This window comes from Osmerus mordax, chromosome 1 (genome assembly GCF_038355195.1).
Source record: "Osmerus mordax isolate fOsmMor3 chromosome 1, fOsmMor3.pri, whole genome shotgun sequence".
NCBI classification, from domain to species: Eukaryota; Metazoa; Chordata; class Actinopteri; order Osmeriformes; family Osmeridae; genus Osmerus; species Osmerus mordax.
This window is the reverse complement of record NC_090050.1, coordinates 18,821,582-18,849,040: the sequence shown is the minus strand read 5'-3', so window position 1 is coordinate 18,849,040 and position 27,459 is coordinate 18,821,582. Positions and strand designations below refer to the sequence as shown.

Here is a 27,459-nt window from a genome sequence, read left to right as displayed (position 1 = left end):
ATATTGACATAAATATGTGTTTTTGCTTGACATTCAATAGGCCTACTATTAAAATGCTCACATTTTCATATACATTAATTACATAGATTTGAGTACTTTTGTTCATTTTCAAACTTAAAATTGAGGTAGAATTGTTATCTGTAATATTTGTTTCTACCCAAAATACCGAAAGGCCTGTGCAATGCAAAAACCAGAACGTTACGCCAAAGAGGTTTATGGGTACGTACTACGTAACATGTCCCTGTACTGTTGACTGGGAAGCCCCTATTGCAAACCTGCCAACGCCCGGCGCAGTGACACAAATAGAGAGGATACGGTACGGAAAAATCTTTTTAATTTTTCCTTTCTTGAGTGTGATGATATTTGTGTTTAGAGTTATATGTCTTTATAAGTGTTGATTATTGTATGTTTCCTACATTGTATCTCATTACAGCATTTCCAATAGCAAATCTGATTAAACAACACAGCATCCGCTATCTAGCCGAGCTAGTGCTAGTCTACTGTAGCTTGCTAGCTTGGTAGTTTTTAGTTGCGCTTGCTAGCTCAACTGAGTTTGCCTCTGGCACTGCCCAAGCTAGCTAAGCTATTTGTAATATTCACAAGAGGATTCACGAGAGTAGCTCTCTAGCTATTAGCTACTAGGTCAACCCGAAAAATATATTATCTGCTTTATCTAGCAACAAGTTAAACATAACTCGTCCACAACTTGCAATTTTAAGTCATGATTTATTTTCTGTAACTAGAATGGAGCTGCCATCTACCTAGCTAGCTGCAGAGCATATTCTTGGATTTTGCGTTTTTGGCTGCATTTCACCCTGGCCCTACCGCCCGATGCTGTTGCTCGCTAGCAAGATGCTAACGACGTTAGCTTGCTAAATCAATGTTCCCTTTGCTAGTTTAACTAGCAGTTAACGCAAGGTTACGTTGGCTTCCAACATGGCTAAAGCTATATATGAGACAAACAGGCAGCTTAGCCTACTACAGTAGGCTATTCTAGATCAAATACGTTTCAGTTAAACTATCTTACCACAGCTAGCTATCGTGATACGTGGTTGAACGGTTTGCTTTCACAGGCAACATTCCTGAGTCTGTTTGTGAGTCATTGTCTATTTTAAATTAATACAAGCTTGTTAGTCTAGCTACTAGCTATTTGGATTACCATAATCGAATAGCAAGCCAGGTAGCTCTAGGCTATGCCTGTGCTTGTGTTTATAGAACGACGTTGGTGAAGTGAGCAAGCTACTAATTGCCTTGGTAAGGTTATTGTGTTCGAACTACATCACCTTCACATGTTATTGCAAAATATGACAGGGCTTTGCTGTGATTGGGTTTACGGTGACTGTGGACAACTAGGGTTGTAGTAAGAGCCAGCTAACCAGTGTTTTGTATTGTTGCTGGTGCAAAATCGAATTTGTGTTTTTGGTTAGTCTAGTTGCTGTGTCTTATGCAACGTCAAAATGGTGTGAATGTTTTAGTGTGAGCCAGATACCGTTACATATTTATTTGATGTGCGAACACTGATATCTGTTAAACAGCATGCGGTGATGCCAGACACCGCCTTGATGTTAGGGCTTGTTATCTTATCTACGCAGCTCTATAAGCATTGACAGACAAACTTTTGATAAATGTATAGCATAACCATTACAATTAACCGTACTAAACAGGAATGTACACGATTAAATATGTTTTACCTGCTTGTCGACTAACTTACATGACTGGCACTTGAGTACCAACAGTCAGTGTCTAAGCCCTGTCTGATACGGCCTACTGTATCTGACCAGTGATCCAACTGACTGTCAGCTGCTTTCACTGCACTGGCTTGCTGGCCTACAAACACAAATGACTGGATTAAGGCTGTTGAAATCATTACTACAGCTGCAGCTACGCTCTCTATAAACATATGTAGTGGACAGAAGATGTTAGGTAAAATATAATGGTAGTACAGCCAGAGAAGCATAACACTGTGCTTTTTAAGACAGGTGTTTTGAATCCCATGGTTTTCTGATCAACACTACAAAGATTACCCAGCTCTGAGTGACAGAAGAGTAAAGATAGATTTATTTCCCCCTCGCGATGAATGGTAAAAGTATATATTACCATTAAAAAAAAATCTACATAACATACAAAGTACAAGGCTGTCATTCTCATTTGCGTCACCGATCTGTACTATAGCTCCAGGTAGACTTTTTTGCAGCTCTGTGAAATGTTTCTACAAGTCAGGTAGATACTTAGAGGAGGGAAAGAGCTGGATTAGCAGTTATATCTATTTTAGGTGTATATTCCATTTATTGTGTGGCTGTGTCCTTTTGAAGCTTCCCTCATGGGTGACTGGGATGGTAAGCAGGCAGTCATCCTTCTGTTATCCCCTCATCCATCTGTGCAGTCTACACCATCTTTGGCAAAGAATTACAAATCTTTCTCACTTAAATTCTGTTCATTCGCTCCTTAATTTGACTAGTTCCTTCTCGCTTTTTCCGTTTTTTCTTGCACCCTCTGAACTTCAACCTTCAATACTCTGTTGTGGTTCTTATTTGTCTTCATGTTCTCCCTCCTCCTCTTCCCCCTCACTACTGCAGAGCTCTGCAGAGGCTCAAGTGCAGCTAGACACACACAAACACACACACACACACACACTGAATTTACCAAGCAGAAACAATCTGTCTACACAACTGGTTATCATTTACAACAGGAGCACCAGTCTTCCTATAGGTGGACCTAGTTCCCTTCAGTGACCTGGTGTTGAGAATAGGATGTTATTGCTGATTCCCTCTACCTGCACTGTGGGAAATCTACAAGCCTTTAGTGTGTCTCTGTGTGTGTTGGTAGATGTCGAAAGCTAATGAGGATGGTTAAATGTTTGTTAAGTGGCTCTTGTGTGAATTATTTATTGCTGATGGTGCTGGGATTTGAGATTATACAGTATTGGTTTTGTGATTCCAAAACGTTTTCTGTAAGAGTCAGTCAGCTTCTTCAGATGGATATGACCTTCTTTGGGGTAAATATGCTTCAGCAATTACCCCAAGACTTATCTTACTATTTATTACTGAATAATTGTTCAGTCTGTGGGTAGGTGAAGATGCAGTTGCTTCCCAGTCCTGTGTCTGGGAAACTGCTTCCATAGTGGTGCTGTACTGTTCAGCAAGGCTGCACAGATGACGTTATGCTTTAGCTTAAAGCCGCAGTGACCCACTCTACACAGAGAGAGGGGGAGGGGACGGCTGGTCAGAAACGGATTGGGGGATGAGAGAGATGAGGGGAGTAGTGTGTGTGAGGGGGGGTGGGGTGGGGTGGTAAGGGTCGTCTGTCACTCTTAATGCTGATAATTCAGCCTGTTTTTCCTGGGGCTAAAGGCCACAGACTTGCTGTGAGTGAACTATGTGCAGGCAGCCATGTAGCCATGATGCTTCTGTGTGCTTAGCACTGCCTGTTTGAACTGAAGCCTGAGATGGTCTGTTTTCATCGCCTGTGCGCCTTTCTTCATGCTTGTCTGGCCCCCTGCTAGCTCCAGCTTTCGTCTCATTGACAGACTATTTATCTATGCCACTACAGACCTGTTGTATGTCACCCAGTCTGTCCTCCTGAGTCTATGCCAACACAGCTGTTGATGTTCGGTCTGACATTGCAGGGAAGACATGGAGCTGGTCTCTTTGTATGAACCCTAATTAAAGGTTGTGTTCAGTCCTGCTTTCAGTCAGCAGTTCAGCCCAGCGACCAGAAGAGCAGATTGACCTCTGGCCATGACAATGATTCAGTCTTTGTTTTTGGGCGTCCACTTTGTTTCTGCAGTGAGGGAGTACTGAAAGGGATGTGGACACGTAGAGTCAGACTGCAGACAAACAGCTGACCCAGGGCAGTTGGTGAGCTCAGGTGGATTGTGTCACTAGAGTCTGACCAGCTCAACTAAGACAACATCTAACTAGCATCTTTCCATCCTAATTTCTGACTGGGGATGGAGAAAACCAATTTTATCTTTGTTTGTTGTCTTGCAGCTGTGGATTGAATTCAATTTAAACTGAATTCTGAATATGCTTTCATGGACTGAGTGATCTTCATCATCTGTAGCACTGTGCTCAGACCACACCATAATTGTTCTTTCCTCTGTGTGTTCCAGATCTTGAATGAGTAGAGAGGAATCTAAAGCACAGCTATGCAGACCATCAAATGTGTTGTAGTGGGGGACGGAGCTGTGGGTAAAACCTGTCTGCTCATCTCCTACACCACTAACAAGTTCCCCTCTGAATATGTCCCTACGGTGAGTACATGCGCCTGTCTGGATCTATGCTTTTGTGTGTGTATATAAAGGACCAAAACTCAGTCTGAGATGGGTATGATTATACCCCTTTAAACGTAGTGTGGGCAGAAATATATATGTGTGTGTTTGAGAAAGTGTACGAATGTTTGAGAGAATAAACGTGTGCAACCCCTCCATCTTCTCTCCTGTAGGTGTTTGATAACTATGCTGTGACTGTAATGATTGGAGGGGAGCCCTACACCCTGGGATTGTTTGACACTGCAGGTACGTGTCTCCACAGTCTCTCTCCCTGTCCCCTGGCCGTTCAGCTGCAGAGCGCTGACCTGCTGAGCCCAGTAGGAGAGGCTCTGACTGGTGGGGTTGTACAAGCGGCCTTTGCCTGCATTCCAGGAGAAAGTGGGAGAAGGAGAGGGAGAGAACCCGTTTCCCGTTGCTATTTCAGACTGGGGCGTGTCCCGGAGTTGAAGTTTGGCTCTGCGCCTCTGTGTCCGCTTAAAGAGATACCGGGCATTCTCTGACAGCCTGGGTGCTGAAGCCTGTGTGTGTGTGTGTGTCTAACCTGTGTGTGTGTGTGTGTGTGTCTAACCTGTGTGTGTGTGTGTGTGTGTCTAACCTGTGTGTGTTTTGTGTGTGTGTCTAACCTGTGTGTGTGTGTGTGTCTAACCTGTGTGTGTGTGTGTGTGTGTGTGTGTGTGTGTGTGTCTAACCTGTGTGTGTGTGTGTGTGTGTCTAACCTGTGTGTGTTTTGTGTGTGTGTCTAACCTGTGTGTGTGTGTGTGTGTGTCTAACCTGTGTGTGTGTGTGTCTAACCTGTGTGTGTTTTGTGTGTGCAGGTCAGGAGGACTACGACAGGTTACGACCTCTGAGCTACCCCCAAACAGACGTGTTCCTCGTCTGTTTCTCTGTCGTTTCCCCCTCTTCTTTTGAGAACGTCAAAGAGAAGGTGCGCCTCCTCCTGCCCCCCCCCCCCCCCCCCGTTCTCCCTCACTACACCCCCACACTCCCCCCCCCCCCGCATACACCTTCCCACATCGACACCTCAGTCCAGGTGAACGACGTGTGGTTCGCTGGACACAAAGTACAAGCCACTGCTGTAACTTGTCGTCTTGTGTTGTCCCCGACAGTGGGTACCAGAGATCACCCACCACTGTCCGAAGACCCCGTTCCTGTTGGTGGGCACTCAGATTGATCTGAGGGACGACCCCTCCACCATAGAGAAGCTGGCCAAGAACAAGCAGAAGCCCATCACCCCTGAGACAGCAGAGAAGCTGGCCAGGGACCTTAAGGCCGTGAAATACGTGGAGTGTTCAGCCCTGACGCAGGTAAGACACAAAAATAAATCTGTTTACCTTCTGTTTTCCCTGTTTAACACATGTAGGACAGACGAGACTCCAGAGCCACACTGCATGTAGGTAAGTGCTCTCTGTCCCCTGGTCAGCTGAGTTGAGGGTCTCTGTCCCCTTGATTGGCTCAAACAAACGAGGGTGGAGGGAAAGTGGGCCATGCCGGTCCCTCAGTGTGCTGGGATCTGCATGCTGTCTGATCTCAGCTCGTAGGATCTCTCTCTTGACCTCGTCTCATGCTGTTGGCCCAGGTCCAGGGCCTGCTAGCCATCACCCATGCCTGCCTGATTCATGACTTGAAGGGCTCAGATCAGTGTCTTAGTGTCAACTAATCCTACTCTTTTTGAACTCTTGGACGACTGCTAGTCTAGAATAACAACGCCCCATATGGAGTCGCTGGAGCCCCCTCCTCCTATTCTGCACTGCGCCTTCCTTCCTCTCTAGCATAGTTGCCACTGAGGAACTGAGCTGATGATGCAACATCCTGTTTCCTAGCATGCATCTGTGTAGTCTAAGTAGACTTCCTCTGCTCATGTCCACACCTCTGCCTCCGCTACAGTACAATAGCAGTCTACTAAACACTGTTAACTGAACTTTCTTTCTCTCCTTTCTTTCCTTCTTTCTTTCTTTCTCTCACTCTCTTCTAAATCCCCCCCTCACACTTTATGTTCAAACAATTTTCTCTCTCCCCACCAATGCCTTTAGTTTTCCTTCTCTCTTCTCACTTCCGTTTTCAACCTTGTTCTCCCTCCTCTGTCCACTCTGTACTCTGCCCCCACATCTCTCTGTCTCTCTCCCCGTTTGCTGTGCTAACTCTGCTGTCCTTCTCTCCCCTCCCCTCTGTTGTTGTAGCGAGGGCTGAAGAATGTATTTGATGAAGCTATCCTAGCCGCCCTAGAGCCGCCAGAGACGCAGAGAAAGAGGAAATGCTGTATATTTTAAAGTCTCCCTTCGCCTCACGTTCTCTCCCCGGCTCTCCACCCTCCCTTCCACTCTCTTCCCTCACCCCTCTGTTGAGTCCCGCTCTCATCTCCTTACATCCACAACCTCCCTCAGTTTCACATCCTGTCTAAACCACCCGTTTACCCAACCTCCCCGTTCCGGCTTCGACCTACTTCCTGTTTCCCCTTTCAGTCACCAACACACTGCTTACGTCCTGCGTTCCTTCCCTTGTTTTCCTTCTCCTTCATCAGCCTTTCTGCACGGTTTGGTTCAGTGCTTTCTTACCACCTCCTCAGCTGTAACATTGCTAACGTTTGGCTCGGTCCGGTTGGTGTGTGTTACACTGTATCCCTCGCCCTGGGCAAGGGCTGCTTTGACCTGATTCATCCTCTTCATTTGTCCTCCCTTGATGATCATCACAGACGGCTTTGACTCAAAAGGGCTCTGGCCAAAACAAAAGTAGTGCACGGTGTGTGGGATCCAGGGGAGTGTGAGAGACACGGCCCATCTTGAGTTCTTTGGGTCGTTGTACTTCCTGCCTGTTTGGGTGTTTTGTGGAGAGGGTTCCTCAGCTGAGGGGAGCGTGCTGGCTGTACACCGCTCCACAGTATCGTGATTTAAAAAACACTAATTCAAAGAGCCCCATTCCTAGTGTTAATGTATATTTTGTACTACTGCTAATGTCGAACGAGGTGAGACCCATGTGACATAGGGCTGTTAACTGCTAGAGTCATATGCAGGGATGCCATGGTAACCAAAAGAAGTGCACTGACGCTCATCTAGTCCCCGTCCCAGAGGCTGGCGACCATGCAGGCCAGTGACCATGCCATGGCACAAACAAAGCAGAAGTATTTTCCAAACAAGTTTACAAAGAGATCTGCCATTCAAAGATTTTTGCATCTGAACCCAGTAGCTACCTATCCAGTGCTGCCTCTCTACATATGACTCTGTTCTGTGCCATTTGCTGCAGTTCATATTCTGCCATCTTGGAAGTTGAAGATATTAAGCTAATATAATCATGTGAAATGATTTGTGAAATGAATTAATATAATAAAGGACAACTGAAAATCGCTTCCTTTGCTCTGCCTCTCTTTTCCTCTAAGCTTCCTCCGTTAGCTCCGCGGGGCTTGGCTTGCTCGTGTTATCTGGGCTTGTGAGGAGTGAGCCCAGCCTGGAGCTGGTTGGGTTCCTCCTCACAGGACTGTATTGTACCTCCTCACATGACTGCGCTCAGGCTGAGGCCGGACTAAGCAGCTCTGCTGGCTCCGCGTCAAAGCCACACACCGTTTCCGGCTAACAGAACTGCTAGTGATAAGTTGGGCTTTGGTGTGCTTGTGTCTGTGCAAGTGGATGGCTTTTGATTTGGTTTACGCACTTTCGGCTCGTGGTGGGTTTGATTTGATGACCTGGCACACTCGACCCCTGTGTTTGTGTCTGTGTGTCTGAACCCATGTTCCCTCCACTCTCTTGTTTCAGTTGCCTTTGTTTTGAACGTTCACTGCCTGATCAGACCACACTAACTCTTTACTGTAGTTCACTTTAGATGAACGTATTGATGTCACTGGTGAGATGAATGCATAGTTCTCACCCCCCAAGCCTACACACGCGCACACACACACACACACACACACACACACACACACACACACACACACACACACACACACACACACACACACAGTAAAGAGGTTCATACTATGAAGTTTCCTTTGTTGTATGATACACCAACACTGCTATATTCCTTACTTTATTGTTGTTTATGTTATACCACTGTAAGAATGTGTCTCCGGTTTCATTTGAGATTGTTCAATACTGCATTCTGTTAGCTCTATTATTTGGCTAATTAAAGCTCTCACTATCCCTGCTTTCACGTTTTCTGTTGCCCCATTGGATTTGTGTGTGAGATCCCTTGTGGTGCGCGTGCGTGCGTGTGTGTCACCCCCGGTTGAGCCTGTGTTTGTGTTTGTGTCCACAGAAAGGCCTAAAGAATGTGTTTGATGAGGCGATACTGGCTGCACTGGAGCCCCCTGAGCCCAAGAAGAAACGCAAATGCGTGCTGCTATGAGGAACCCACCCCTAAAACACATCCCTGTAAACACACACACGCACACTAACACACACATACACATCCATGCACACATACACCCTTCACTTCTTCCCTCCCCCCAAATCCCCTCCCTTGCCCTACTAAGGCTGGTTGACATCTTTGTACTTTATAGTGAAGGATAGATAGAAGGAAACAAACACACAAGTTTCAGATTTAACTGCAATAATGAAACTACTCGCCCCTGCGTCAAGCCAGCAGACTGAGAGAGGAACAGAAGATAACCCAATCCTGCTTTCACTGTGACACCACCACACGTCCACCTAGACTGGGGGGGGTGAAAGTTAGTGTTTTGGCCTATTCACTCTAGTTGCCTAGACAATTGGTAGCCACTGGCCAGTGACTGAAAGTCTTGATGGAATTTAGCCCCACCCACTCAAAAGGAATAGCTGCCTGATGGGCAGCTTCACAGGCTGCTGTGTCTAGCCCCGCCCTCCCCTCTAAACAAGCACACGCATCGCCCAATCCCCCCCATGCGTTCTCTCCAGCACCACCTGAAGAGTTGCTGACCGGGTTGTCATTTTGTTATTGGTTGCCAACACCCCTCCTCTCCGCAAAACACAGAAGCATGAACCCCTAATTCCAGATGGATCCTATCCCCCCGCTCCCTAGAGGCTGGAGGGGATCTGAACCACTTGGAGCAGGGTAAGCGGTCTCCCGGGCCGCCCTGGTAGTTGCCAGGGAAGTTAAGCGACGTCTGTTCAGCCCAGATTCTCCCAGCCTCTAGGTGGAGGAGGTTAGTGGTCAGTGTGGAGTGTGATATTACTGATGAAGTAAAGGAGTCCGTTGCGATGGGTCTTCTTGTTGACCGCAGGAATTGGCCTTTTGAAGCAGGGAACTTAAAACAGTGTTAGCAGAACAAGTGGTGTGTTCATAACGCGTTGCCAGGGACCAAGGGAGAGTTAGCTGATCGTTATGGAAACGTTGTCTCGACCATACAAGTAGAATCTGTAGAACAGACACTTCCATCTTCAGCTGTCTCATTGCTCTGGACATGTTTCGTGACCCATTTTGGATGTTTTAATTTAATTCAACTCGTATAACATCAGAATTCTGTGCCACATCGGAATTCTGTGCCTTCCTCAGTGTTGTGGATACGTAACCGTGGCATCGTGCTGCTACATTTAGAGTACCGCCACCCAAAGGCCTGCGGTAGTAGGGAGCCTCTGTTCTACTCGTCCTAACTGTATGGTGTTACTGTTGTGGATATGCATGTAGATGAGCCCTGGTCCCTGTTCTCATTATAGGTTAACAGGTGTAATAATAATGTAAGCTGGCACACATGTTAATGTAGGCTCCAGATGTTTTTACCAAAATCTGTTTTTTTTTGTTTTTTTTTCTGTTGTGCTGTTTTTGATTTTATAAAAAAATAAATAAAAAAAGGTTACGTTCACTCCTTTTACATTTAGGGCTTGGAACTCATCTGAACTCTGCCCCACCAGTCACACACACAAATGAATGCTCCCATTGGTGACAGAGGCTGTGAAAGTCCATTGATGATGATGTCTCCTGGTGGCGTAGAGTTGGGTTGACGTCCAGGCCACGTCATTATAATTATTATAACCTGTCGTTGTTTTGGTGCAAAACCAAATGCTTTGTCTGAGGTCTCTGTTCTTTGTATATGCATTCTTTTCAAAAAATATTAAACTTATACCTTAATTGCCTTTACTCATTTTCCCCGACCGTTCTGTTTGTTTATTTTTCCTTTATGTACTACATACTAGTCCTCCTGTGTGTCTCACACAACATTTTAGGAATGGGTCGTCCAGTGGTCCATTCACTTTACTATCTGGAAAGTATGTTGTGGGTCAAATAAAAGGCTGAAAATATTTGGCGGCAGCTCTGGGAGGCTATAGCTTAGTGGTTAGAGCATTTGACTGCAGAAGAAGCGGTTGCAGGTACTGAACTGTACATTGTTTTGGATAAAAGCTTCTGCTAAATCAGTCACCTGATTCAAATAAATGGGTCATTATCAAGCTCAACAGAAGCCTGATAACTACCCATTCATTTGAATCAGGTGTGTTGGAGCAGGGAAACATCTAAAACATGCAGGCTAGGGGGGCATAAGAACCAGGATTGAGAACCACTGTGCTAAATGAATGAATGACTTTCTGCCAGGAGTGCTGTGCAGGACCTGTCTGAACCAACAGAGGACACTGTTGGATCACAAGTAGGAAAACTGCTGCCCTTTTACTGACATCTAGGGGATCAGAATAGAACTGCATTTCAATGATCCTGTTTGCCTTAAACGGTGGTAAGATTGATCAAATGTATAGTAAATGTTGTAACAAATCATTTGATGTGGGCTGCACCCAGGGATCTAGGTATTTGTCGAAGGTATCGCGGTAGACCTCAAGTGTTTTCTCTCACTAACACTGCTATCCCTCTGCAGGCCCGTGTTGAGAGATGCTTATCGCACAGATACGTTAGGATTCCTAGAATCGTTTCAGATGAGGGAGATCTTCCAGACCAGGTGACCCGAATCATCTGCCCTGAGGGAGGTAGAGAAGAGTCACACAAGCAACACTCGCTCTCACACACACACTCACACACACCCCTCAACCCCTGTGAGGCTTTCACACATTCCATGCGTTTCTGGAGTGTGGTCTGTCAGCGCCTTCTTACGTTAAAGAGCTGCTGACAACCATTAATTATCACCGGCCGAAGTAAAGGCATTCTTCTAGATGTGTGTGTGAGGGAGCGGGAGAGCTAGGGGTATCCACCTGCAGAGGGGAGATTTAGCCAACTCTGTCACTGTTGCAATCCAAGCATTTCTGTCCACCCATATAGATGAGCTGATATGACTCTGCCAGTGATGGCTCAACAAACCAGTAGGCCGTTCATTCAGTGCACACAGATATGTGCTGCATGTCATTACATGATGAACTGCTGTTAATGGTGTCTGTGCCAGCTGTAGAGTCATACTCCCTAACTCTTATAATTCATGAGACCAAATCCCACAGGGTACTTTAAACAGCTGATTCTAAACAGACCTGGTGGTCTGTGTGAAGGGGCGCACCTCTCCCACTCCAAAAGCTTGGTGTCTCTCGAGCTATGTCTGTAAGAGTGTGTGTGTGTGTATTTAGACAGCCAAGAGAGAACTCCCTTTGGATGTAATTGCTCTTCCTGTTTGACAGCAAAGTTGGAGTCAGTCCTCTGGGTGGACCAATCAGAGTCAAGCATGGCTAAATGTGTCCCTTGGGAGACCCAATCAGGCATAAGGGTACTATGCAAGCAACCCATTAGACCCCTGCATGCCTGGAATGAGAGAGCTGACACACAGACACCCACAGAGACACAGGCTGCAGGCACACAGCCATGTTCCAGGATCTCATACTGAGAGAAGGGCAGTCCAGCGCTCTGGGACGGTCTGTGCAACGTTTTACGATGGGAACATTTAACGATGATCCACACAGAAGATGACTTATGATGAAAAGCACACTGAGGATTTTAGCAGTTTATTAAAGCGAAACGGTAAATCACTGTGCAGATGTAACTGATGTGTGCGGGCATGCCCTCTCGGGCCAACTGTGTGTGTACAGTAAATCACTCACTGATCTCTCCGCTGTGTGAGAGCATGTCCTTTCAGCTGTGAAAGTCCCTAACCCAGTCCTACAGTGTTACAATTAAATGTTTCAACACTGATGTCGGCTGGTAAAAGCTGTCGGTAGACACATACATGCAATACAGTATCTATTGTACTTCGTTGGGCCTTCCTGCTGTCGGCTTCCTGCCTGTCTGTGTCAGACTCTGTTTCTCAATCTCTGCTGCCTCTGCTGGTCAAGATATCAAGGTGCAAGGTGCAACCAATCAAATCAAGAAAGAGCGAAAAACAGACTAAATACAGAAAGAATGAAAAACCGTAGAGTAAAAAAGACTCTTCTGGCTGTGTGTACGCAGGCCCTGGTTACCTTAGTTAGAGCCCTCAGGCGATAAGGCTGCAAAGGAAAAGGAGCCATTTTGATTTGTGGCTCAGCTATATTTCATCTGTCTCAAAGCTCCAGTACCAACTATGTTATGTTACCTTTGTTTACTCTAATCTTTGTGGAAAAAGTCAGTTGTGAGGGAATGTTGGTAGGGTGAGGTGTGTGCATGGCAGTCTAGATGGTCGACTAGGTGTTAGACAGATTGGAAACCATCTGGGTTAGTGATGTCATACGGCCACATTTATTGTGATATGGCAAGCCAGCGCTGTCAAACAGATATGTGCAACACATGGTCTGTCCCCCTTTGCGTGCATACACAAACACACATACAGTTCATCTCCCCACACCAGCTGGAGCAGAGTGTAGTCCCTCAGGTGTGCGTGTGTGTATGGGGGGGTGTATGCAGGTGTAGGGGACAGTCCTGCCATGTTGGGCTTGGCTGCCCATCAGAAACATCCCTGATGACAGACTGGCCTTGTTCCCCCAGCACAGCCCACCCAGCTCATCTTAACCCAAACTGGCCCAGCTTAGCTTAGTTTAGCTTAGTTTAGCCTAGCTAAGCCAGCCCACAGAGAGCAGTCTGCCAACAGGGGGGGCAGGAACAGTTAGTGGAGCCCTCATCAACATGTCATCATTGCCCTGGACACAAGGACACAACCACACCTGTCACTTTCCCCTCCGCTGATGAATGTCTCCATCCCTATCTGATTCAACATCTCAAGAATGGGAGATGTTATCAGTGAGGTCATTTACCATCTGCAGCACCATACAGGCACTGTCTCCTCATCTTCTGGCTCCTTCTTTCCTCCTGGTGTAGTTACTTTATCTCTCCTCTGCCATCAACCATTCTCAAGTTTATGGAAAGAGTGAGGTCAGGAGCCTAAGCAATACTGCAGCTGTACTGCTCAAGTCATGTATATATATATATATTCTCTCTGTCATTCAATTCTAGTTCTCCCTGTTTCTGTGTGAGTGTGTGTGTGTTTGTGGATGAGTGTGTGTTCCTTCAGAGGGGGTTTACTAGGTTTGGGCAGGAATGTTAGTGTTAAGCTGCTGTGGGTCATCTGCGTCACACTTCAATAACTTCTCCCCCTATCCTCCCCACCTGTGGTTTGCCTCACCCTCCACCCCTCGCCACATTTGGTTGGAACCAGTAGCATCTGCCAGATCTGAACAAGGACACTGCAGATGTCCTTCACCCTCTGTGCCTACTGTGGCTCCCTAAGCAAATATCCAAAGATAGAGACTACCAAAGAGAATATAGGAAGCGCTGAATGAAGTCTTACTACAGTTCTCTCTCTCTCTCTTTATCTCTCTCCTTGCTCTTTCTTTTCCTCCATGTATTCTACTCTAGCTCTCCTTCACTTTGTTCTGTCTGTCTGTAGAATGAAGTCAGTCATACTAGGGTAAACCTGGTCTCAGAGGGTAAATTCCCCAGCTTGAGAGGGCATAGTAGACTTCAGGGAGCACCGGATAAATAGGCATACACATTTGTGTATAAATTATATGACTTTCTTTCAGCAACATCATAGTTGAAGTTAGAAAGTCTTTTATCATCCGTTGTTTATGTTTTCTGTTCGTTCTCTTCCATATGTGCGTTACCGATCTCTTGTGTCAGGGGGCAGCATGTGATGTAAACAGAGTCCTGTGAGAGGTTGGGAGCAACTAAGCTCCTGAATCAGACATCTCTGGGGCCTGTGGGTGTTGACTCCCCTGGGTACAGGGTTCAAGTCTGCAGTGTTTTTATTGCACAACTTGGAGCTTCAAAAAAAGAGAGGAAGAAGAAGAAAAGGGAAGAGAAGAGGAGGGGGGGGGGGAAGGGGAGAAAAGAATTGCAACTGTCATCACAAACAAGAACCATCTGTCTCATTTGTGTAACTTGTTTTCTTTTAATATGAGAAGTATGCTGGAGAGATCTGGGAGTTGGAGAGAGGCCTGGGAGGGCTGGGGCTGGGGGCTAAAGCCTGGGTTCTCCTGTCTTCACTGTGCAAGTGGCCTTAATATCCCACAAACCTGCCCTGTTAACCCCTCACACACAAAGTCACAGATGCGTGTGCACACTCTGAAGAAACAGGTGAAAAGAGCCTTTTGTAGTGCAGCAGATCTCACAGGGTCCAAAACCAGACCTGAGGTGAATGTAACTTGAATATACACTCTTGTCTCATATGGACATCAGTACATGTTTAATGGGAACGCTCAGGTTCCATGTGTGCCTATTGTTAGGATGTAGTTGGTGATGTTGTGATCCTGGATGGTGCTGAGCTTAACCAATCTAAGGACTCTGACCTGACTTTATTTACTTCAAACTTGAAACAATCTTCTGTCTGGAAATCAAAGTATTATAGGTTTATTATCCATCTCACCTTTACACTTCACACTTTTTGCAGGACATGATTCTTTCTTGCCCAAGCTGCCCTCAGGTCACATGACATATGATCCAAACATTTATTCTGGGCAACATGCAGATAACCATGGATACCCATGACTCGCCATAGGCCATGGGATACACGGGTAAGCTGACAGGCTGCATACTAAACCCATTTATTTTGCTCTCAGGGCCCAGCACTGGGCTGGGGTCCATAATTACGGTATGCCCCAGAGAGGCCTGTCCAAATGTGAAATTGCAGGGAGGTATTTTCATCAGGCAGGCGGTGACAGGACCCCTGTTCTGCTGACAGGAGGGGCGTTTGTCCATCTGGGAAGATTGCAGGATCGCCATGGAGCCCTGCGGCTGGAATCCTGCTACTCTGGCCGGAATATTCACACCTGGACTCAGGTGGCTCCCCCAGTTCTGAGAAGGAGGGTAAGCTGATCCCACTGCTCAGAGGAGCTGCCCTACTCCATATAGACACTCTGGGCACTCACCCAGGCCTCCACATGCTCTACAGTAGTCAACCAGACATACACAGACTCAAGGAACTCACCCTGGCGTTCATATACCCTCACACAGTACTAAGTACCAGAGTAAGTACCGTACTTCTCCGGTTCTTTCTTAGGTGCTCGCCTAGGCATCCATGTAATGCAGAAACCCTCTCATGCTGACGCTCAGTGAGATCTAGGGTGCCCGTACACAAACCGGTTCTGTGCTCTCCCAAGCACTGACACAGGAAGCTGAGGTATGGTTGATTTCTCCCCTCTGGCCCAGGATCACTGGGTTAGTATGTGAACCCTCAAATGGATTCCGACATCAGGATAACCAGAGCCACGGCACTCCCCTCAGAAAGGGTGTGCCTGAGGGCAGACTCTTCAAGGACTTTGAGGTTCCTCAAAAAGAGAGTCAGAAGAGATAGAGTGAATGCCATGTGGTGTGCATTTGGGTGTAATCCCTGTTCTGTGGTATGCTGCTGGTTCTGCCTCTGTCTCATCTCAGAATAAGCGAGAGCTGCAGGGAAACCTTAACCCCCTACCCCCACCTGCAGGCTCCCCCACCCTCTCCTTGATCTCCCTGCTCCTGTTCCCTGCTCCTGCTCCTGCTCTCACTCCTTACTTCCAGTTCCTCCTCGTCCTGCTCCCTTCTCCTGCTTCCTACTCCCTGCTCTTTCTCCTGCCTCGGCTCCCCCTCCTCACTTCCAGTCCTCTTCCCTCTACTCCCTGCTCCCCGCTTGTTCTCTCTTTCCTAGCCAGGGGATATGTGATTTGATATCTGGGATGATATATGTGCTGAAACATGACACATAAATTGTGTTTATAGGTGTCAGTGCTGTGGAGAAGAGCCTAAGGGTGTAATCTACTCTAACACACACACATATTTGGTTCTTTCGGGCATGTGTGAATGTGTGTGTGTTGCTGTCACAGAGTTTGAATTTCCTTGCTGTCCTCTGTCTCGCTCTCCCTCTGTGGGCACACCTGTCTGTGGGCACACCTGTCTGTGGGCACACCTGTCTGTGGCACGCGCTGGGCCAGCACCGAGGAGGACAGCTGTGGAATAGTTTTGGACACTGTAAAAGTACCTCACCGGACGAGGCTTTTTGAATGAACCATGAAGCCATTTGGAGACAAACATCCATAACCGACATCTTTTCATTCTGCATCTTTCTTGGTCATTCATTCATCATTTCCTTAATGAATGAATGAATGAGTTCATTAGACACTACCATTCTGCTGTTCCACTTTCAAAAGAAACATCACAGGACACAGGCCAGGAGTGTAATCTTTGACACAGCATATATTCCATATTAACATACATTCATACGCAGTATAGTCTTCTTCAGTGTATATCTTTACAGATCTATGTCACTATAATGATAGCATGTTACAATAGTAAAGCTTGGCTTTATGGTGGTGGTTAGCCATACATAGTTTAGTCCCTGGGCCCTGATAGTGGCATGGGAGGAAGAGTGAGTGTGTGCAATCATGTGAATGTGTGTGTGTGTTGTTTAGTGTAAGTTGAGGGTAATGTATGTGCGCTCGGAGAGAAAAGTGCTTAAGTCATCTTGTAGTGTCCATGGTAACCTGCAGGCCATCTCCCTGCGTGTCGTGTGTGTGTGTGTGTGCACATGTATGTGCATGTGTGCATGTTTGTTTGCATGTGTTTGTCTCCCTAACTGGCTCGCAGTGAAACACAAATCTGTTGATCCTAACCTGTCAGGGCTAGTGAAGGGGGACAGGTGGAGCCCAGGAGACAGGTGACAGCAGGCCTGCTGTGGCCCACACCCTTCTCCGTGTGGACCTACCGTGTGTGTGTGGTGATGTCTGGGAGTGATCATGTGAGTGGAGCAGCATCAGGGCTGGACAGGGACATCGCCAACATCACTAAAACTGCTACTGAACCTCAACACAACACGGTCATGTACACTTGGACCGCAAAGTTACAATGTCTGTCTGTCTGTGTTCCTCATCTGAGCGTTCAAGTCTGTCCTCGTTCAGTCCGGCAGGCTTGGAACTCCCTTTGACATCCAGCATCCAGCATCCAGCATCCAGCACTCCAGGTAAGTCCCCAAAGCAGCAGCAGCAAAGACAGAGGGCAATTACAACCCCCCCCAACCCCCCCTTCCACCCCCCCCCCCGATCCCCACGCACTCACCATGCAGCCCTCCCCCCAACTCCCAACACTATGGGTACATGCACCCCCCCCCCCCTCCCCACACTCTCATCCTCACACCCACCTCAAAACCTCAGTCTCAGCAACATCAATAAGTTAAAAAAACAAACAAAGCAACCACAACTACGAAAGTCAACTGAGAGCATGAGGGCCAAAGGAGACAGACTTAGTTTGAGACGTGAAAAGTACGTTTGGCTCCATAGCTCATTTCCCTTGCACCTTTCCTGTTATCGTTTCATCATCATATAGACTGTGAGGGAAGCTCCCCCCCTGCCTGTCTGTCTCTCTGTCTGTTTATAGTGTCCAGTGGTGGGGGTGGGGGGTGGGGGGTCCCCTCCCACACACACACACACACACACATGAAAGGAGTTTGTTTGTCCGGTCCTCAGTCTGGATCACCGACAGGTGTGCATCTCCACCATCTTGCGGCACTGTTTGCACTTGACGTAGCAGCACCAGTGGAACTTACAGCTGCACCTGTCCACCACCTCCACCTCCTCCGTCTGGAAGCCCCGCCCGCAGCACATCAGCTCGCAGCCGTCGATGGCCTTGGACGTGCGGTTGCACTGGCGCCCCGCCGTGCCCAGCATGCCCGGGGTGCGCGGGTCGTGGTCGCAGAAGTCGGGGCTGGGGTCCAGGTAGACCAGGTCCTCGTCCGTGTGGGGTTTGAACTGGGAGTTCTTGGGCACCAGCACCTTGGTGGTGCCCACCTTGCGCAGCTCCACCTCGGTGGCTCCGTCGAACTTCTCCTTGATGACGTTGCCCACCTTGCGGAAGGGCGGCATGGCCTTCCAGCAGGTCTTCACCTCGCAGGAGCCCGACACGCCGTGGCACTTACACTCCACACGCATGTGGGACAGGATCGCCTGCACGGGGAGACACGCGGGTTGCGACGCATGAGCGATGGGAACCGTTTCACAAGTACTACGTGCGTGTGTGTGCGTTGGTGAGTGTGTGTGTGTCAGAGTGCGTGTGTTACCTTCCTCCCGGCCTCGTTATTGTGGAGGTTCATGAGGGCTCTACTGGAGGACTGGCCTTTGCTCCTCTCTCTCACGTCCACAAAGGACTGGGAGAAGGCCACCCCATAGGCGATGTTGTCACTGCAGCCCGACCACTGGAACCCTGGGGGGACGAAGGAGAGGGGACATGCAGACTAGGAGTTTAGAAATGAAACTGTTACGTTTTTGTTCAGTGTGTCACTGTGTGTGCGTGCGTGTGTGTGGTTGCCATGCCCACCCTCTGGACTAACTCCATGGACGTTGCGGTCGCACCCGCATTTCTCCAGCTCCCCGCTGCTGCAGGCCCGTGTCACCGCGAACGCCACGCTGGCTGCCGAGATGGCGTACACGAAGGCTGCCTCGCGGGTCCCTGTCACACACACGCACAGGGAGAGCTGCTCAAACACACCCTCTGACAGCAGCCACGCACAGGAAAACTCCATCCTGCTCAGAGCAGTCATGCCTTCCAGGTGAGTAAGCAAGACAGCAAGCAAGGTGAAGGGTCAGAGGTGAAGGGTCAGAGGACTCACCCTGGGTGACCACTTTGCCGAACACGGGCATGGTCTCCAGCGTGGAGCAGTTCCAGCGACGGTTACGGAACTGGAACTGGCACTCGTCTATGGCCAGCTGGGCCCCACGCCTCACGGCATCCATCACCTCCACGCTCCGCTTACAGATCTGCACCTGGGGAGGAGGGAGGGAGGACGGGAGAGAGAGGAGGGAAGAGAGAGAGAAAGAGAGAGGGAGAGAGAAGGTGAGAGAGAGAAAGTGAGAGATGGGAGAGAGAGTTCAACCCCCTCTTGTGACCAGGAGTTTATTTATAGGAAGGCATTACCGTTGAATCCATAAATAACCCTAGATGTTTACCTGTCTCTGAATGAGTCCTCTCAGCCTCTCACAGGTCTCCTCATCACTGATGCTGCCCACCGAGGACAGCTTGGCCAGGTACCTGAGAGACACACACACATCACACCTTCAGTACACTGATCACAGCCACAGAATTACCTGATGTTGGGCCAGCTGTCCCGGGGTAGGAACAGCACGGCTGGGGGGGTGCAGACAGGAGGGTTGTGATTCATAGGAAACTGTGGGAATGTTTTTTCCCTGTCAGTCTGGGAAAGTGGCTTATCATCCATGCACACCTCAAGGGCAGACAGGTCAGAGAGATACCCCCCACACACACACACTCACACACACACACATGCAGACACACTTACACACACCATCCAAGATGTGAGAAAAAGACGTTGCTCTTAATGCAACATACACTCATTCTCTCACACACCCCTGCCTCTCTAGTCCTGTATCTTCCACTCAAACAGCACCTTACAGAAATAGGCCTTTGCATAAGCTCCTCACACACACACTCCTCACCAACACTTCCCACGGGGGACTTGTCTGGGGCCTGAGTGTGTGTGTGTGTGTGTTTTGGGTCTGTGTGTGTGTGTGTGTTTTGGGTCTGTGTGTGTGTGTGTGCGGCGTGCTGACAGGATATCATTAGGAGGGTTTGATTAGTCTCCTCATCCACGCCTAGACGTTCTCTCTCACCTCCTCCTTCCCTTCCACCCTCTCTTCATCTGTTCTTTCCTCCAGATAACCTCACCCTTCCTCTCCCTCTCTCCCACTGGCATGCTCTCTCTCTCTCTCTCTCTCTCTCTGTCTCTCTCCTCCACTCCTCTATGACTTGTTCCTCTCGTCGGTCAATCCAAATCACTCAACCACAAGTCTGCCACATCTCGACCTCTTCCGCTCCTATCAGACCATGGAGTTGACCTCACACACTCATGTGTCCTTCTTTCTGAATGCATATGGATGAGACCTTACATCTCCAATGACTGCAAATATTATATAGCAAATACCCTGGACAATTAAAGCTGAGTTTACTTTAACTGTTGGAGGTAGTGAAGCTGTTACATATACTGTAAACTTCATGTGAGCCTCTTGGTCCTGTGCGTGTTGTTTAGGTGTGTGTCAATGTGTGTGTGTGTGTGTGTGCGCGTGTGTGGGAGCCGTTCTCACCAGATCACCTTGAGAACAAATCTCAGCAATAACAGCTGGCAGCTGGGAGTCAGATGCTCTCAACACACATAAACCTGTCCTTCTCAGCCTCAAAAGACCTTCACACACACACACACACACACACACACACACACACACACACACACACACACACACACACACAGACAGTGATCCAACATTGACCCTGAAAACATCCAATAAACACTGGATAAACCACATGAAAACGTTGGGAAAGCTAAAAGCAGGTGATGTTCTGGGTGTGTGTTTGCGTGGGAAAAGGCAAGCCCAAACCTGCAGAGAGAAAGCGCATGTTTGTGTGTGTGTGTTTTCAGTCCTCTCTGTTTTTATCTCCTCATTCTGTTGAGTACCCTCTGCTTCCCAGACCAGGGTTACCAAAACAACCAGACAGTGGTATCAACCACCCAGCAAGGCCGAGACACTCCCTCTGTCTGTTCACCTCTCTCTCTCTCTCTCTCTCTCTCTCTCTCTCTCTCTCTCTCTCTCTCTCTCTCTCATCTCCTGCTCTTCTCTCCCTTCTTATCCTCTCTTCTCTTCTTTTATTTGCCTTTTCTATCATATCTATCTCCCTCTATGTCACTGTTTCTCCCTCCCTCCCTCTTTCTCCTTCTCTTTCTCTCTCTGGGAGGTAGGAGAAGGGTTGGTGAGAGCATTCCACCTGGAGTGGTGCGTTTGCAGGCCGCTGTGTGTTTGTGTTGCATTACACATTGCAGCCCTCACAACACGACTGGCTCCATCAGGCTTAGGCCAGAGAGGCTTAGCATGCAACAACCACAACCATGCTTCTGCTGCTGGGAGAGACAGAGAGAGAGACGGAGAGAGAGGGGGAGAGAGAGGGGGAGAGAGAGAGGTGGAGAGAGAGAGGGGGAGAGAGAAGGGGAGAGAGGGGGGGGAGGGGCAGATAGAAAGTGCTTCTGTGTTTTTACTGTACATCAAATTCCATCATTTACCTTTCCAGTACACACAAAAGGTACACAGAAGCAGGAAAACATACCTTGAATGGACACACACACAGACAGTAATGGTCCACACCCTCAGCAAAACTACAGTGGTTTCTGGTTGAATCATCGGTTTAGTCACACACACACTGGTGTGTTGGACATGTGGGCCAGAGACATTCAGGCATTCACTAGGACAGTCACACTCATTCTGAAAAACTGGTTGGAAAAGTAGGTGGAAAGTAAGATACACATAGTATGGACCACACAGTGACAGGGCACAGACAACTCTGCTAACACAGCTTATCTGTTAACATACTGACACACATTTCTTGAATAGAAGGTGTGTAGAAAACCCCCCCACAATGAGCGTGTTTGCGTGTGTGTTTGTGGAGACATTGCGAGACAGCAGTTTACTTGCACATGACCACACTGTGAGCTTGGACCCTGAGATAAGCCCCTCGGTCAATCAGGGCAGAGCCACAGTCTGTAACACCCTCTCTGATCTGTAGAGGGCAGTCTGCTCTTAGTTTCTCCTCTGGTCCTCAGATAGCCTCAGGCCTGGTCTAGGAGGTTCTCAGTTCATCTTATTATATCCGCTCTCCAGAAGGATTTTGAAATCCAAGTTTAAAAAGCAGAAAATGACCTCATGCCCTAGACATACAGTAGCGTCTTCTCCTGAGTTCCTCTTCTCTAACTTTCTGACGTTTAAGAACAGGACAGTGAAATGTTGTTGCATTTACTGGTGACAGGATTATTTCCCAAACAACCACATCCCCAGCTCCATCTGCGATTAACAGAACCACAACAGCAAGTCAACCTCCAGGAGTTTCCATATGTGTCATATACTTGTGGTTATGAAAGGATATCCATGACAACCCACCAGAACAGAGAACAGGGGTTTATGGGGAGCTGTTGTTTATTGACATTGCCTAGGCATCTCATTTCAAAGAGCAATAACTTTAAATAGCCACGCCATAGGAAAGGTGAACAGGCTTAAGCGGATAGAAAGAAACCGATCTTAGAAAGTGATGGAGAAGTGAAGGAGAGGGAAAAGGGATAGTGATGAGGGAGAGATACAGGACAGGAGTGACAGAGGAGAACGTGTGATGGAGATGACAAGACAGCAATCAGCACAATAAACAGCGAGGGCCAGACTGTTGTGTGTGTGTACGTGTGTGGGTGTTATGTGTGTGTGTGTGTGTGTATTTATACATGCTGCCTGGTGCCTGCTCTGCTGCTGGCTCCACTAGAGCTCATTTCCCCCTAAAAATAACATGCCCTGCCAACACCACAACCCTAACACACACACACACACACACAAAGTAGGGGAAAGAGGCAATAAAAAAAAAAACATGAATTTAACCTCCTGCTGTGTTCCCCCCTGCCCCAGTGGTCTGGAAACCACTGTCTACCTATGGATTATGTGCATGTGTATGTCTAGACTCATCATACCAGACATGATTGCAGTATCCACTCTATCTTTCTCTTTCACTTTTCCTATTAGTTTCCTGTAGCTTCCTGGTGTTAGACCCTAGATTAACCCTAGGTTATCCTGAGTTATCCCTAGGTTATCCTGAGTTAGTCCTAGGTTAGCCCTAGGTTATTCTGAGTTAGTCCTAGGTTATCCTGAGTTAGTCCTAGGTTATCCAGAGTTAGTCCTAGGTTAGCCCACAGTAATCCAGTTAGCTATTAGTTCAGCACCAGGTTTTCCTAGGTTAGGGTTAAGGTTAGGTTATCACATGGTAATCCTTGGTTAGCTCTAGGTAAGCCCTAAATTACCCTGGTGGGGGGGGGGGGGGGGGGGGGGTTTACAGTTTCACCATCCAGCTACATCACCACCAATGTTTTTATAACCTATAGGCTATGTGTTGCTCTGTTTGTAGTTTGTTGGTGTGTGTGCAGTGTGAGGCGCCAGTATAGTGCAACGTCAAGGTCTCTGCTTTCTCTGGTTACTCATCAGCTGCCATCTCTTTATCACCTCTTCATGCTTACCCAAGATGTGCACTAACTCTCACAAGCACACACACACACACACACACACACACACACACACAGACAGACACACATGATCTCTTTGTTTCTCACAATGGCATGTTCAATATTAAAGATTACCTGAGCTTTATACTCTCTAGTGGAGGCGAGCAAGGTGAGACTTAAAACTATCGGGCCCTGGCACTTTCTGGTGCCCATAGAAAACTTTGTTCAAAACGGAAATAGTTATTTGTTCAGGCGAGAGTACACTTCATAGAAGGCCTACCTTTTGTAAGAGATGACATATGAGAGCTGACATGCTGTAAGTCACCTGCCTTCATTCGTGTCCGTCCACACCAACAGAAATACAGATGGGGGTGTGTCGCCTTTAGCCTTACTTTAACTGCTGGAGGACCGCAAAACAAGGTATTGAGTTTTACTAGTCATTATTATTATCTCTATCAATTCACGCTTTGCACTGTGACATACGCACTTCATACACTTGTAACAAACCGTGAAATTCCCCGGCATTTATCCCATAACTCCAACCGTATTCCTACACTGGAAATAAATAAAGTAATCTCAAAATAGAGTCCACGGTTTAAGAAAAATGACTCAACGACATTGAAGTTTCAAAAGCGGTGAGCAATGTTAAACATATAACCAGGATTATGATATTTTCCCCCGGCCAATTCACGGGGCATTTGCTGAATAAATAATTTAAACTGAAGCAACATTCAACACATTTAGCCTCTAACGGGTTGCACGCACTCCCGCTTATCTTATTGTACGCTGCCAGGCTTCTGTCAACTAATGACTGCGCGTTTAATCCCCCTTGCGCACACACGTACACACGCGCACACACACACACATATTAGAGAAAGACAAAGAGAGAGGAGTGTATAGTGCCTAGAACCTAAAGCCCTGGAGCTTCGTGCAGGTGCAGCGGAACTTTAAAGCGAGACGGAGAGAGAGGAGGCAAAGAAGGTGTTGATAGACAAACTAATGAACAGTAGGGTTCAAATCCCCGTCCAAGAGTATGCCTATAGGTTTTTAAAATAAGTAAAAGGTAAAGTAAAAGACCTATAGTTTTGTTGACGTTAAAACTAAAGAGTTGCCTACGTGGCCTATGGCTCCATGTTTTCAACAGTTTTCGTTAAAGTCTTTATCACATGAGGTAACTCTATATGACATTATTATTGGCGTTCTCGCTGTGAGCATGTTTTATAAGACTTAAATGATTGAAAACAAACAAGATCAGATTACGCAAGCCTGTTTTCTTTACATTTTCATTTTACAGATATTGTTTAAATTTCGAATTGATCCTGAGCCTGCATGTTTTTATAAAACATAATTTTTCAATATTCGATTCACTATAATTGCATATAAACTAGAGATGGACAGTATTTGATTCTTATGCGTTAATTCGAAACAACATATTTTTGCCTATTCATCGTCCAGATAGGCAAACCTGTGTAGGTTATGTTTTTGTTCAAAAGGCTCACCTTGTAATAGGCGAATATATTGTTATTTGCAGTGCCCCCCACCCCCACCCCCACCCCATACACACACACGCACATCCCAACCCTTTTCCTATCCCAACCGGTGGTACCTGACAAGCAAGGCTGAGGTGAGGGGGTTGAGTGTACCGACTCCAGTTCTGATCTACTCAGACAGAATAATCATATTTAGCACACTAGCAGAGACGGCTTTCTCCCCGCGGAAAACGTGCCGGCACATGCCCGCACTCTGCTCTCCACCATGCATTCTACCCAAAACAGCAACCAGGTCGTCTCTCCACGTATTACGCCTAATACATAATTTACACTCAATATTATCACTCACTGTCTAATTAAAAACGGTTTGAAGAACCTACACATTTACAATGATCTTATAGGCTACTAGTGGGATACGGCACCAATTGCCCTACCGAGCTTCACAATCCAAACACAGTTTAAAGACAGTTTGGATTAATCAACATTGCCTAATCTTTACACTTGAAATGGCCCTGTGCCCTGGCCTGCTGATAATCTCTTGTTCTCAAAAAGGGAACAATTAATTCACTACATATTTGCTATATCCTATTGTCTGTTACGCTACAAACAAACATGCCTACATTGTTCCAGTTAATAGTGCTATTGATACTTTGCCGAAGTCCAAAAGAGCTACAACAGAAGCCATTTAGTGGAATGCAAGCACTCACCTTCCCACATCCCACCAGCCCTGCGCAGAGCAGGTACGCACATGCGACCGTGCGAACCAGCCCTTACACAGGGAAGAAATGGAGCAGTAATTCCGCACTTAGTAGCCTACGTAGACTCAAACTGTTTCAAATTGTTTTCAACAAAATTTAGGCTACAACCGAAAATTTGTATTAATACAATTGCTGTCAGCAAAACTATTTTCATTCTTTGGCTTACTTTTTCAGGTAAACCTTGTGATTGATAGATTAATTCAGAGGGATTTTGTAGTGGATTGTGGTATGGATGAGTGGGTGGTTAACATTTAACCCAGGGGGCCATTGAGCTGCGACCGATGCAACACAAAGACGAGGAAAGCATATGACAAGCTAAAACTTCATTAATTGAACAAAGACATAAAACAAGGGTTTGAGGACTTTGACAGGAATTAGTTTAGTTCTGGTGAAGAGGAGAGAGAGGGACGTGTCTTCTGACAGCAGGATGCCTAGCCTAGTGGGATAAGGATGCTGCGACTGGATAGGAGTGAGGGAGAGGTACTCCATGCAATGGATGAAGCGAACATTTACCAAAAAGTCTAATGAAGTCTACTTACAACCAATTACTCGCGTTGGCCGAGAAGAGAGCGAGGCAGAGCATCAGTAGGCACCGCAAAACGTACTCTGCGGACATCTCGAGGCTACCAGGGGAAAAGAGTGCCCAAGGAGAGTCAAAATAATCCACACGGTAACGGTGGGAGTCTGTGACACTCGCTCCCGGGGGCGTGTATAGTAGTTGTATAGTAGTAGTGCAGTGGTAGTCTCGTGAAGGCCCGGATAGAAGTGGGTTCCTGTTAAATGCCGTTAATCCATCGTCACACATCCGCAACTCATCCAATGGAGAGGCGCGAGAAAAACTCGCAGCTGAATCGCCCGGTCGTTGCTCTTGCTTTACTCTGTCCACGCTGAGAGGAAGAGTGAAAGAAGAGATGCTATAAATATGGTACAAACTCAGAGGCACGGCGCCAAATTCAGCTGGCTGAATCAGTGCCTTCTTCTTATTTTGCTTGTTTACTCTCCTTCTTGTTTTCGCATTAACGCCACCCGGGCGCTCGTGGAGAGGGCAGTAAAAACCATTAACGACTTGACGAGTTTTAGTTTTATGATATTATAATCCCTTAGTTGCTGCTTAAGATGTTATTTAAATACGGTTTCCATTGAAGCACTGATGGTGATCGGTGGTCCACGCTTTCACACACTCACTCGCGTAAATACGCACGCCTCACACTGTGTCTGTGCCTTAACCCTGACTGTGGCAGTCTGCGAGGAGAGAGAGAGAGTGGTCTGACTTCAGTTGAGGGGCGGCGCGAGGCTATAGGAAGGTATGGGAGTGTGTTTGGAGATGAAGGCGGGCTCAGTATGTTATGAAGGTGGGTGTGTGACAGAGATGGTGAGTGTGCATGCGTTTGTGTGTATGTTATTACGCCAATTTAAAATGATCATGGGAGGATGCAATAACATAGCCATTCAATTCAGCACACTTACTCATGCTCAGACTGCACACATTTCTTGGCAGGGTTTTTCTCTGACCCTGTCCCACTCAACCAAATATGCTGTCATCGGTAGGCTATATAAAGCATTGCTAAAATCCACATAGACACACACCATTTTGATAAAGTAGCATTACATGGAAAGTATTAATAATGGTATTGAACGATAAGGGCAGCC

At 47.2% G+C, this 27,459-nt stretch overlaps 2 protein-coding genes across 4 annotated transcripts; one reads left to right on the top strand and one right to left on the bottom strand.

Annotated features, from left to right (window-relative positions):
* The first annotated feature begins 255 nt into the window (after nucleotides 1-255).
* Nucleotides 256-10,309, top strand: cdc42 (cell division cycle 42). 3 transcript variants are annotated; one of them, XM_067240360.1, is made up of 6 exons: nucleotides 256-316; nucleotides 4,112-4,252; nucleotides 4,444-4,516; nucleotides 5,086-5,195; nucleotides 5,377-5,574; nucleotides 8,513-10,309. In XM_067240360.1, the coding sequence occupies exons 2-6, from the start codon at nucleotides 4,148-4,150 to the stop codon at nucleotides 8,600-8,602; spliced, it is 576 nt and encodes a 191-aa protein (XP_067096461.1). In that variant the 5' UTR covers nucleotides 256-316; nucleotides 4,112-4,147; the 3' UTR covers nucleotides 8,603-10,309. The 3 variants fall into 3 exon arrangements, with proteins under 3 accessions (XP_067096461.1, XP_067096624.1, XP_067096542.1); XM_067240523.1 differs by lacking the exon at nucleotides 8,513-10,309 and adding an exon at nucleotides 6,448-8,041; XM_067240441.1 differs by lacking the exon at nucleotides 256-316 and adding an exon at nucleotides 3,841-3,857.
* Nucleotides 10,310-17,732: 7,423 nt separating this feature from the next.
* wnt4 (wingless-type MMTV integration site family, member 4) lies at nucleotides 17,733-26,425 on the bottom strand. The gene is made up of 6 exons (XM_067246745.1): nucleotides 26,349-26,425; nucleotides 19,474-19,555; nucleotides 19,137-19,290; nucleotides 18,845-18,976; nucleotides 18,588-18,730; nucleotides 17,733-18,474 (listed from the first exon to the last, which is right to left on the bottom strand). Exons 1-6 carry the CDS (start codon nucleotides 26,423-26,425, stop codon nucleotides 18,004-18,006), a joined length of 1,059 nt encoding a protein of 352 aa, XP_067102846.1. The 3' UTR covers nucleotides 17,733-18,003.
* Nucleotides 26,426-27,459: the final 1,034 nt, after the last annotated feature.